We start from the raw sequence: 12,946 nt of genomic DNA, 5'->3' as shown, positions 1-12,946 counted from the left end.
TTTTTTGTTGTGTTAACCATGACAACTGTCCCAGCAGCTCCATCCGGCTTTAGGATTATTCTGCGTGAGGGAGCTGAGCAGGGGATGACGGGGGGAGAGCGGAGGAGCAGAGACAAGTGGAGGAGAGCAACGTGGAGAGCAGGCGGGGGTAGAGGGGACAGATTGAGAAGTGAGGATGATTGGGGGAAGCAGGAGAGAAGAAGAGATAATTAGAGAGAGAGTGTCGGCAGAGCACAGACTGTCTGAACGAGTGACCACATTGGTTCTGGCAGGACATTCAAATCCATAGAATGAACTCAACAACAACTGCTTTAACAGTTATGACAACATGAGGACAACAGCCATTGTAATTATGGAATAGTGCTATGAAACACATAGACCACAGTGACCAGCAAATCTGCCAGCTAGCCCGCCTGCATATTTTCAAAAGACAGACCTTGTGAACATCTGGCCACTCAATGCTGTCTGTGGATCGTATTAGTTATACAATATAGTTATTCTATACCCACTGTATATTTTAAATTCATTTTATTTTCAACACCAATTAGTATGAAGTCTATAGGACATGAAATTAAATTAGGATGCCCACTGGGCATAGAGTGAATATTTTAGACATGGTTTTCTGTCTTTCTTTACTTTTTTACTTTCAATTCTCTTTTTCCTCCAGGTTTATTCTGAAATATCTTTAATAAGTAATAAGAATAAATAGGTTTATTCTTATTACTGTGTCACATAATTCTCCAAATTATATCTTGTGAGTTTTTCTGCATAGACTGAATTATATATTTTTTTGCAATTTCAAATACATTTTCTTAGTGTGTGGAGTAGGATAACTAATATTGTACATGTTTGATTACATTTTTTAGATATGCCCATTTTTATTTAAACATACACATGGCCTCTGCGTTATGACCTCTGGCAAGAAGGTTATGCTTCCATTGGCATTTCTTTGTTTATTAATTTGCAGGATTACGCAAAAACTGCTGAACTGATTTCAATTGAATTTTGTGGAATGGTTGGGCATGGGAAGAATATTTGTAGTAGATCTGGATAAACAGGTGGATCCAGGATTTTTTTTCCCTTTCTTTAACATGGTAAGATAGGGCATTAGCCTTGATTGTGGTATGCTCTCTCTGAGTGCCCTTCTAGTTTCAGTATTTACGTTATGTCTCAATTCCTTGATCTTTTTTGAATGTGTCCTCTATGTGCTCCCTCGTTTTCGTAGGAATGCTCCCTGTCCTCCTGCTAGCTGGGTTGATTCTGGCTCTGTCCATCCCTGGCACGCCGTCCGAGTCCGCCACGCTGCGGTTCTTGGGACAGACGGACTTTGTCGTGAATGAGAGCAGCACAGCTGTGGTCCGGCTGGTTGTGGAGAGAGTCGGAGACCCGGTCAATGTGACGGCTTTGGTTTTGGTAAGGACATGCGACTCAAGCACATCATTGTTAATGTATCCGTACTCAGAGAACTGCCTGTTGACTTGTTATATCATGTGTGAATCCAAACACATACATGTAACAGCAGGATACATCAAGTAATACAGAGAAAATCCCTCTGCTCTGTTGCCGGGCTGCTAAGAATCAGGGATCTTTTTATCAATGACAGAGGCGGTGACATTAGACTCAGTGTATTCACAGAAACAGTCTTGGAAAGCGCAGTATGGGTTTGGCTTCATGTTCTCCACATAGGAGCTGGTGTCAGCTGCTCACAGTTGGTGTCTGGAAAGGCGAGCTGGCCATCCAGTGAAGTGTGGTTGGAGTGGGGGGGTGGTATATCTTCCTGATATCTTTACCATATTTTTTCTTCTTCTTACATGAGCTATTATAACCGGGCTGTTTTATTCATAGTGAAGCACTTAGTTTCAGGAATCTAATGGGCATAGACAGAGGCACATGGAAACTTAAGTAAGCAGATAAAGGCAGAAGCTGAAATGAAGGAAAGAAGCAGGAACATAGTCAATGGACTGTGCTGATGGAAAGAGCTGAAACAGGAAAAACCATAGAGGCCAAGGTTTCCTATTAGCTTAGCAGTCCAGAGCACAAATCATGCACCTGCAACATTCATGGATTTAAACTCATCTTTGTCTAGTGTACCACATTGTCTCCATCTCTTTTGTATCTCCAACAAACAGAAAATGAACAAAGAAGCAGGCATCTTACTTTAGCGAAATGGTGAGTGATACAATGCTATGCTTGGTTTTTCCCCCCAGCTAGAGGGAGTCGACACAGGGGACTTTGAGGCCGTCAATGCTGCAGCCTTTCTGCTGTCCACTGAGTCCAGTAAGACCATCTTCATCGCTGTGAAAGATGACGACCTGCCTGAAGCCGATGAGACGTTTACCTTCAACCTTAAAGTACAGGTAAAGGCTCAATATTTGCTTACAAATCGATGTGTGTCTGCCACTTTTATTTTATGGTCTTGTGTGTATTTATTTTAGGTATCTTTTGCTGATTGACCATGACGCCCTATTTCTCCTTTTAGAGCTCCAAGCTTTTCCCAGCAAAGTCCCAGTGTTCCGATTCTGCCCGTGACCGTCTTAAATCCTAACCCCAGCTACTAAGCAATAGTAGCTGGGGGTGTGTGTGTGTCACAGTAAGCCCCGGGATGCTCGAAGCTGCGGGGTCTTTTGATGCTTGTGTGCGCTGTAGTACTTGCGATGGCTAGTGTGGGTGGGGCCCAAATGTTGTGTGAGGTTCCCCACTAAAAGACACCTTTTGTGAACAGAAACTAACTTTGACAGCCAGCGCCTCGCCACACGTTAGATTAAAGTGGTTCTCTAAATCACTGTCCCCATTGACCTCAATGGGCATGTCCGTTCCGTGGATTTCCCCCTCATACATGTTTCTGTGTGTTCACCACACACTAGTATAAATGAAAGCTGCTACAATGAATGAATGGATTTTCATGCATTTTCAAGACTTTTCAAGTATTGTGCTGAAAGGGGACACAGGTTATCATCAGAATCTGAAGTTTTACTACTTTATTCTCAAAGACAATACAAATGTTGAGCATATCATGTTTTATTGCGTTGTGCAGAGTCTTGTATGGAACATTTATAGATGTTTTAAAGTTTGAAAATGATCTTTAGGGGTACACACTGTAAATTCCTGTCAAAAGAATCACCATCGCCGCCGAGGATGCCTGACACCCAGAGAGTGTCTCCATGGTTTCATATAACCTTTAGCTGTCAACTTTGATTGATGAGCTCGGGGGCCTGGTCTGTCTGCCCGTCTTCGCCTCGGCTGAAAGACCCAAAGACAAAGGTCAATGGGAGTCACCGGTTGTCAGCTGTGTATATTTACAAAACAGCAGCAAAGAGGAACTTCTTTCAAAACATTTGGTGCTTTTTGCGTTTTTGTGGCATCTGGTTGAAATCCAGTTGCACAATCCCTTAGTTAGCGTGCCACCAGAGTGAAAGGACCAGATGAGGCCCACTTAGGCCCTTCTGTTTACACTACAGTGCAGACAAAGCTGCTGGCGAAATGAAACCCTATCGGTTTACTGGAGGACCGTCCAGAGGTTGACTGTGAACTACAAGAGGAGCGACCATCGGGTGTCAGAGATCAAGGACAAGTGGGAAAGAAATGTTTGAACATTATAGCTCTATCGTTTTTGACAGAGAAATCTGTTTCCAAAGAAAACATTGTACTAGATGTATCGGAAATGAACTAAACTAAACCAGTTGTACCAAAGTAGTGAAGGGTTGTTGTGGAGCAGAGCAGGTGCAGCCTCACAGAGCTGCGCAGGAACAGAAGGCAGACACACACAGTGGATTGTAGCATCTTGTGTGGTCAGGGTTTTTCCTAGTTCTGTGGGGCTTAGGTGATGGGGTGGCAGGTGGGGGATGTAATCGCAACCAACCTACTGGTCATCGGGCAGTACAGATAAATATTCAAATTGTATCATTATCATTCTCAATGCAGTATTGTCATTTATGTTACCATTTTATCATTACAATAATTAAAAAAACACTCTACATGTTGTTCTTTTTAATAGTACATTTTGATATTATAATAAGAGCAAACTGAAATGCAGTATGTCCTGAAGTAATCCTTCACATTACAAAAGAGCACTGTACAAAATAACACTACACTTCATCCTCCTACAGCCATCTGACAATGAACCAGCGTCTGGCAGCTTCCCAACATTTTTGTCCGGTTGGACGTCTGCAGACAGCTCATTGTCCCTTTGGCCACCAGTCAGCTGATTGATATACTGTAACGAGTCGAATCCTCTCAAATAATTATCATTAGACATTAATGTAAAAAGCGAGGGCATGTATGGTAAATGGACTGTATTTTAAATAGTTATAATTTACCACTCTTATCAACCACTCAAAGTTGCACTCACCCATCCACTCCACACACACTCACACAGTGATTCTAAAAGCAAGGACTTTTTCCTATCACCAACTGTTGGTCCAGCCGACAGGGACAACTTGGGATTCAGTATCTGGCCCAACAACACTTCGGGATGCAGACTGGAAGAGCTGGGGATCAACCACATACCTTCTGGTTAGTGGACGACCCTCTCTTCCTCCTGAGCCTGTGTGTTTTCAGAGTACTTTCTCGGCCAGTGGCTAGGCTTAATAAAAGTGAGCGGGTTTACTCTGTGTCTGTGAGTTGACCAGAGCCGAGCAGTGGAAAGAAAGTTCTCATACATCTTTTCATTTTATGCTTCGCCTGCTCTCACCTTAACACATACAGTGGTTTTTTACGAAGGACTTTCAACTAGACTACGTTTGGCTGAGAGAAATCGCACACTCACATTTATTTTCCAGAACATCATTGTATGTTTGATTTTAGGAGCTTTGCTTGCACTCAGACACAGTGGTCAGCAGAGTTGGTCCACGACATGCCTGTGAAAACATTGGTAAGCTCCCTAATGGAAACCAAGCAGCAAATAACAAGGCTGAGGTCGGTCTCTTTAACAGGGCTCAGAAAAAGGAAAAGCCTCCTTTCACAGATCGCATGTTGTGGTTCCTTTATTTTTTTTGTTTAGTTAAAAAACCTGGTGGAAGCCCTGTGCAGTCGCTGGGATTTACAAAAAACACGGAGGTTTGTTTTGTCTTAGTGCCGAATCACAGAGCACAGCGCAAGTCCTGAAGAGGTGTCCCACTGTGAGCTGACCTGACAGATCAAGTGGGCTCAGACCAGCGCTTCCTGCCTTTGTGCCTTCTCACCTGGGTGTCTCAGTGGGAGCACCGGAATGAAGTGAAGACCGCCAATGAATGGGGCTGGCATTTTTTCACAGGAGCATGAGTGACAGGGGAGGTAAAGGTTTGTACTGTAGTGTATTTAGCCTGCAGTTTGTGTAACTATTTCAGTTTTTCTCCGCTTTCCAGAGTTCGTCCAATGGCGTGACACTGGGGACGCCAAACAAGGCGACCATCACCATCCTGTCCAATGACAATGCCTTTGGAATAATTGCCTTCAATTCAGTAAGGATCCACTTTTTGCATGAATCTTGTCTTTGTCTGTTTTCATCCATCACAGCCTTTCACAGTTCAATCCATGGTTAATTCAATCTACATCAGTTTATCATACTTAGCGTCACGGTATCAGTGTGTTACTACTGCCCTGTTCAGACCTTCAGGTGAAATCCATCTTGGTGATCCAATCACAAGTGGACAGCTCCAAGTACGGGTGTGACGCACCCAAGATGCATTGAGGCATGCGACCCCCATTATCTCAAAGGACATTCATTTGAGGGGGCGGAAAGCATAATCACTTACATGCTGCAATAAATCCTATGGTGCTTTAAATCAACCTGATGCAACTGATGCTGTCCCACATCAGTCCCAATCACTTCAGGGATCACATGCAAAAAAAAAGAAAAGAAAAAGAAGAAGGATGATTATTAGTTGCATAGTATTACTCACATGTTTTAGCTTTCAGAAGAATTATGTCAGTGACACACAGCAAACCCATTTGACATAGTCGCAGAAATGATGGACATATTTATTTGCATATGGAGCCGAGGAGTGAGATCTGAACACAGGAGACAAATGTAGATGCCGTCTAATGCCAGTAGTGAGACTATATTCTTAGAGCTGTCCACGTGTGATCAAATCACTTCAGAGGAATGTTATTACCAGGTCTAAGCAGGGCCGGCTAATATAATAATATTTAGATATTATCTTTGGAGGCGCAAGAAGACAGAAATAAAAGCAGCTCTGATCAACCAGTTAAATGGAAAAACAAAACTGTTTAATGATAATTAATAATAATTATGTGCGTATAATTTAGTTTATTTTGAGCAAAGGAGGCAAATGAAATCAATCCATCTTTCAAACATGAAAAGCTGTCTGGACTCTTTGATCCTTTAGGAAACTGCCTTTATCTAAGGTTTGCTTAATTTATTCTCAATTTCTAAACCCTCCATCGACTTTTGTCTTTGTCTCTGGAGCCACACTATTCTGTTTAAGTTTTACGTAGCATCACTGTTGCTAAGTTTGCGACTACCGTCCACACCACTCCACAGTTTCCTAGGACCTAACACGCAGAAGTTCGGAAACGCTGCTGGCAATGTTTTGATTTGTAACAAAACGTGCACTTGAACTATGAGCGTCCACTTGTGACCATTAATGAACATAGATCCCATGTTAGTATGTAGTTGTAGAAACTAAGAACATTGGTGAACGGTAGTTTAGACCCACTCCTGCAGAGATGCGGTCGATTATGCCAGTATTCAGGATGTGGATGAAGTGAGCATCTTCCGTTGTGGATTTCCAGGGGCGATAAAAACCACAACAGTTGCTAGATTAACTTATCAGTGGGAGTTTATATTGTTTCCATGGCGGCTTAGCTACGCTGGGAACTGTGTGTCCTACCACCCCAGATGGTCTAATATGCTCTATGATGATTAGTCTTGCTTACAATCAATAAGAGGGCTGCTGATCCTCAGGGGAGGGACAAGAGGGGATTACATTTCAAAACTGCAGTAGCTTCCTAACGACTTCCAAATACATAATGGGCTTTTTGGCTTTCACTGTGTTACTGTAGAATCAATGTTTTGACTCTGTGTCAGATTCATTTCCTGAAGCAGGATACAGCCTTACTCCTACTCATATCACTTTACTTTTTTCAATTCAGTTAATAATATAAGACAGACCAAAACACATGGTTTTATACTATTTTATACTGTTTAATCAGTATTTCTCAAATATGCAGCATTTTTTTAACTTGTCGGTTGGCTGTTCTTTGACAGAATCTGTTGATTTGGCACTAAACAGACCTTCACCGCCCTTGTGCTCTGTGTATACGACCCTTTTAAACACTAATGGACTTGTACTTGCTTTGGATGATTGTAAGTCTGAATAAGAAACTGCATACCATTGAATAAATTGAACTGATTGTGTTCTTTCATGTGTCATGTCTCTTTCCCTCTCTTCATCTCAGACTGAGGAGATCGCAGTTGATGAACCCAGAAGAAGGAACCATTCTGTGCCTTTCACGCTAATTAGAGAGAAGGGAACATATGGGACTGTGACCGTGAACTATGAGGTGAGAGGACAATTAAAAAAAGGAAAAACACAGCGCAATGTTTTCTCCACTGGTCAAAAGTAGAGTTTTGATAATTTAGACCCAAAGGTAATTATTTGAGTACATGCAGTGTCAGTGTAGATAACTCAATTATATACAATATATAAAGTGTATAAACGATGAATGAAAATATACAGTGCATCAGCGTGCCGTGTCCTTTTATACAGTCTGTTCAAGGCTGAAATGTTTTGCTTTATTCCGCCTCGCTGTTTCGTATAAAAGGTACGAATACGTAATGGGGGGGGCTTTGTTGTTCCACCTTTAAGCTGGCAGGGGAGGTAGTGAAAGAGCCGAATCAACGGCTTTGTGAAAGACATGCAATCTGAAAACACACACTGGGTTCAGTATTCACAAGGCAGCATACTGAGGGATCCTTTTTTCAACTGTAATACACTGCAGCAGGACCTGCAGTATTTTAAAAGAGGCTTGTGACTCCTCTGTTTCAGATCTCTGAAGGGCCCAACCCGGCCATCGAGGATCTCAGTCCAGACAGAGGCACCATCACCATCCCTGTAGGACAGGCTGTAGTGAACTTTAGTATCCTCATCCGGGATGACCAGGTAATAAACAGGCTCTTCACTGTGCCATTAAAAACACCCACATGTCACGTATGTGGATTATATGGATAGAGATTGAAATCAACTTTTTACATTCACCTTCAGCTATCATTCACATTGCATTGATTTAATAGTGTGGAGCTTAAAGATCAACATTGTTAAAGACTCCCTAAGACTTCAGACCTCATCTTCATCATATCTTAATTTCATTAAAACTTGAAAGTCACATTATTTTCAATTTCAAAATCAATAAATCACAGCAAGAGGAGTATCTGTCACTAGTTTTCTGTCATGTTTCATACGCAGACTCCATCAAACAACTGTACATGAATGTGCTTCTCTGTCTCTGTGGACCAGATCCCAGAGGATGATGAGGTATTTTCTGTCAGACTCACGGGTGTGGCAGGTGGAGCCCTCCTCAGACCCAACGCCAGCACTGTCCAGCTGAGAATCCGGCGTAACGACAGCCCCCTGCGGTTCTCCCACTCCATCATGGCAGTGCCCGAGTCCGCTGGAGTCATCGCCATCAATGTGACCCGGGGTCGACTGACTGAAGACGGGCCACTTGTCGGCTCTGTCGACTCTGAGGTTCTTTTCTATTAATAATAATTTGTTTAACTAGACAGAATATGACACAACCACTTTAATTATATACAGTATACTATATGTATTTGTTTTTTCCTGATCTTTATTCAGAGCAGGACTTGATTGATTTCATTGCTCACACTCAAAACCCTGCACTCTTACAAATATAAACTTTCCTCTTCTTAAATTAGTTGTGCTTATGCCCAAACTGTGCGCTTGCACTCCGATTTTCTGTTGCTTGGATGTATTTCTTGTCCTCCAGGTTCAGCTCTTCTCCCCTGACTCACGATCTCTAATTTCTCCTATGCTATCAGATTTTTTCTTCTGCTCTTGGAAGAAAATAAATTTCCAACCGAACAGTAAAGAGCGGGAGAAGAGTGGAAGCTGGAGTGCAAAATATCTGTCACAACATATCTGAAAGCAGGTGCACAGTTTGGGTTTTGGGCTATTTGAGTGTGAGCGAAGGGTTTTTAACTACAGCTAAACTAAATCTGTACGTGATATTAAAGTCAAGTTTCTCAAACTGAAAGACCATGCTTTTGAAAGCAAATATTTTGGATGAAATATATACATAGTATATTGATGCAAAGAAAACAGGACGAATGAGGCAAATTAATACCAAACATCTGGTCTGTACTGTCTTTAGGTCTCTGTTGATTACATGGTGGTGAGCGGTGAAGGACTGGGCAGCGCCACGCCAGCTGTGGATTTCGTCGACCTGCAGCCGGTCAGCAGGGTCACGTTCCCTCCGTTTGTTTACCAGACGAGCCTTCTGTTTAACATCAGTGACGACGCGGTGCCAGAGATCGCAGAATCCTTCCACCTGGTCCTGCTGGAGGAGACCCTCAGAGGAGATGCAGTGCTCATATCACCTAATGCCGTGCTGGTCACCATCGAACCCAATGATAAGCCTCACGGCGTCCTGTCAATCAGCAGCGGCGCAGTCATTCAGCCAATCAGCATCAACGAAGATCTGACACAGAGGTAGAGAGTTTGTGAATACTGGAGGAAACTGTGATGACAGATATAGTAAATACAAGTGGATGGTTAGGTATATTCTCTAAATATACGATTTTGACTCCCACAGATTCGATGGCATCACCATTGTAAGAAACGGTGGCAGCTACGGTGCCGTGTCTGCCAACTGGTCCATCAGCAGGAACTCCAGCGATGGTTCCCCGGTGTCAGATGACTTGACGCCCGCGGCGGGGACGGTGAAGTTTGCTGCCGGTCAGGTGGCCGCTGTGATTCCGATAAACATCGTGGGAGACAATCAACCAGAGGAGGCAGAGGCCTTCACTCTCAGACTGCTGCCGAATACTGTCACTGGAAATGCAGAGATCGACGAACCCATGGAGGTCAGTTTATTGGAGATCTTTTACAAGCCAGTAGTTAAAGTCAATTTATTTATTTGTTGTTGCTCCCTGTTGCTATGGGTTGATGACAGAGAGAGAAAAGGGTGCACTTGCTAGAGGGCATATAAGCTCCAGATGTCGCGCATCTGTTGTGCATGTGTGTTTGTGGGCGTGTGTGTATGTGGGTGTGTGTGCTTGCGTGTGACCTACTATAAGGTACAGTGGCAAACTTGGCACATTCCACAAGTCAACCTCTCTTAATGTGTCACTTTGCTCCGTGGGTGTTCCCTTAATGTGGCTGAATCAAAACAAAGCAGACACAGCAGGCGCACTCTGTGTGTGGTGTCTGTGTGCATTTTTTTTCTTCTTTTTTTTAGAAAGAGTGGGTGAAGTGGTGACACATTTTTATAGCTTCCATCTTCGTCCAAGCCTCTGGGCTATGTGTGAAAGCAGTGGGCAGATCTAAGTCTCGTTTATGTTCAAGGCCTGAGATGAGGCGCCTGCTTTGGTCACATCAGAAACACACGCAGCAGAGCAACACCTCAGGTTGTGAGGCTACAGGGTCTGTTTGCCACCTGTGCAGAGCCAGGGAGTTGACTCAGCAGAAATTCCCCTCAAGAGTTAATACACAGCTTTGACTGTCGGACAAGTTAATCAATGTTAATCACTGTCAATGTTGGAAGTGACATATACATACACACAAACATGTTTAGGCGCACGCACACACGCACACACATAAACATAAACACGCTACACCGAGCTGTAAATCAGCTGTCGCGTATGTGCCGGGCAACGCATCAGACAAGTGTAGGCTTCAAGAAAATGGCTGACCCCCAGTTAAAATGCTCATGAAAACTCCTCATGCAGTCTTTTAGCAGAGTTAATTAAAGAGGATGCCTCTCTAAAGTTAGCCCAGGCCTCTGTTTTACTGCTCTCAGTCTCACTTGTTTTCTTTCCTCTCTCTGTTCTTCACCTCTCGCCTGTCGTCTTCTCCTCATGACCCGCGTCGCAGTCTCCGTAGCACAAAAACAGGATACACATCAAAGTCCCGAAAAAGCAATTTAATTGTAAATCTGAGCGTCATTGCAATTACCCCCTCTCAGCCTGAAGATCAGTCAGCCCGCTCCCCGCTGCACGCATGGCTGTGCACGGCCCCGAGTGCTGTCAAACTTGTGACATCACAGTCTCCTCCAAAGCAAAGTGAATTTGCCTAATTGTTATCCACCAGAAATGTTTTAATTTAAATTATTTCAATTATTAACTCATCCCAAGCCTGTGAGACACTATTTTAGAAGATAAGATAATAAAATAAAGGTCTTAAGTAAAGCGATCTGTAAGTTGTTCACTCTGATTGGACAGAGCAAAGGCTCATGGGACTGGTAATCGTCCTGGTAAATGAATCTTTGTCAGTCATTATTTTAGTAATGTTATATTAATGGTGGTTAGTGTCGTTCTTATGTTGGTATGTGTTCAGGATAGTTTAAAGTTAAGGCGTGTATGTTTACGGGGCATTAGCTATTGTATTGACCTATAGCCATTGATAAGGTCTGGTCACTGTGGAAGGGTTAAGTGGAAGGTGTCATTGCAGCTAAATATATTGTTCTAATTATTGCGCAATGTAAGGGGCAGAAGTCATGATCTAAAATCAAATTCATAGTCTCAGGTTCACCATACTACTTAGGGCATATTTCTACAACCTTTCCAAGATTTGGGTTTCCTTAAAATTGTCTTTTCTTCATTCCCTCAATTGACAAAATGTAACATTTGCCTTTCTCTCTACTTCCACTCTTTCCTCAGATGCTCTTCTACATCCAAGACAGTGACGATGTCTACGGGCTTTTCCGGTTCGACCCTTCAAAAGAGCAAAGCATCCAGAGCCAACCCACGGGCCGTTTCCTCTCGCTGGGTTTCATCCGAGAAGGCGGCACCCTGGGTAACGTGTCGCTGACCCTCACCGCCCTCTACATTCCTGCAGGTCCAATAGACCCATCATTGGCCCGTGACCAGATACTGAACGTCAGCAGATCTATCAATGTGGTGTTCGGGCATGACCGGGTGGTTCACGTCACGCTGCCGATCAGGAATGATGCCTTTCTGCAGAACGGAGCTCATTTTTTAATACAGGTGACAAGGCTGCAAACATCTTGGGGTTTTAATTCCACAGCTTTTGCGACACTGTGCTTTTATACATTGTTATTCAGGCGACACTTTGATTGCATGTCCAGAAATGTGCTCTTTCTGCTTGTTTTTTCACTTCTGGCCAAATCAGTGCCATCCAAGGTTTAAGTGGCTCATTTGCATGTGTGAATGGTTTGACACTGGCACTCAAATATGGCATGCTGCTATGGGATGGGTCCAGCTCCCAAGACTAACAACATCACCAAGTCTGTAAAGCAGGCAAAAAAAGTACAAGAGAAGCCGTCTTTGCATTCTGTAGAACCACATTCACACCACACACACTTTGAGCCTTTAACGTTTACATGCACGACCATAAAAGGAGAGAGAAAAGAAATGAGCAGATTGTAAAGAAAGATGTGAATTTTATTGGTTTTGAACATTAAAGAAACATGCTTTTGTTTTCAAAGCTTCCTCTATAAAAAGATGTATCTCTCAGTTCTCCTGTTCCGTCGGTTGAATTGTGTTTTCCTTCTAGTTAAATACACTGGAACTCGTCGACATCAACCCCAAGATTCCTTCAAACAGCCCGAGGTTCGGTGGACCTCTAAACCTGACCTTGAATGTCACTCCTGACATTGCTAACGGGGAAATTGGCTTTACCAGTAACACCACAGTGGTGGTTTATGAACCAGAGGATAGCAACTCCAGCACAGTAAGATATGACCCCTGTTATGTTTGTGTCAGTTGACTTGCAGACTTCAGTATTGTGTAAAACAGCATATTGTGGAA

At 43.1% G+C, this 12,946-nt stretch overlaps 1 protein-coding gene across 1 annotated transcript in view; it reads left to right on the top strand.

Moving 5' to 3' along the window:
- The first annotated feature begins 1,227 nt into the window (after window positions 1-1,227).
- The window catches only part of adgrv1 (adhesion G protein-coupled receptor V1), a 98,742-nt gene continuing 87,023 nt past the window's right edge, over window positions 1,228-12,946 (top strand). Inside the window, exons 1-10 of the mRNA XM_062382587.1 lie at window positions 1,228-1,413; window positions 2,208-2,357; window positions 5,343-5,438; window positions 7,399-7,503; window positions 7,989-8,102; window positions 8,457-8,687; window positions 9,331-9,668; window positions 9,772-10,042; window positions 11,837-12,163; window positions 12,693-12,869. Of these exons, the coding sequence (XP_062238571.1) occupies window positions 1,228-1,413; window positions 2,208-2,357; window positions 5,343-5,438; window positions 7,399-7,503; window positions 7,989-8,102; window positions 8,457-8,687; window positions 9,331-9,668; window positions 9,772-10,042; window positions 11,837-12,163; window positions 12,693-12,869 (1,995 nt within the window). The remainder of the gene's footprint in view (window positions 1,414-2,207; window positions 2,358-5,342; window positions 5,439-7,398; window positions 7,504-7,988; window positions 8,103-8,456; window positions 8,688-9,330; window positions 9,669-9,771; window positions 10,043-11,836; window positions 12,164-12,692; window positions 12,870-12,946) is intronic.

The sequence above is a fragment of the Platichthys flesus genome, chromosome 3, assembly GCF_949316205.1.
Source record: "Platichthys flesus chromosome 3, fPlaFle2.1, whole genome shotgun sequence".
Classification (NCBI taxonomy): Eukaryota; Metazoa; Chordata; class Actinopteri; order Pleuronectiformes; family Pleuronectidae; genus Platichthys; species Platichthys flesus.
The sequence above is the reverse complement of the archived record's forward strand: the minus strand, read 5'-3'. Positions and strand labels throughout refer to the sequence as shown.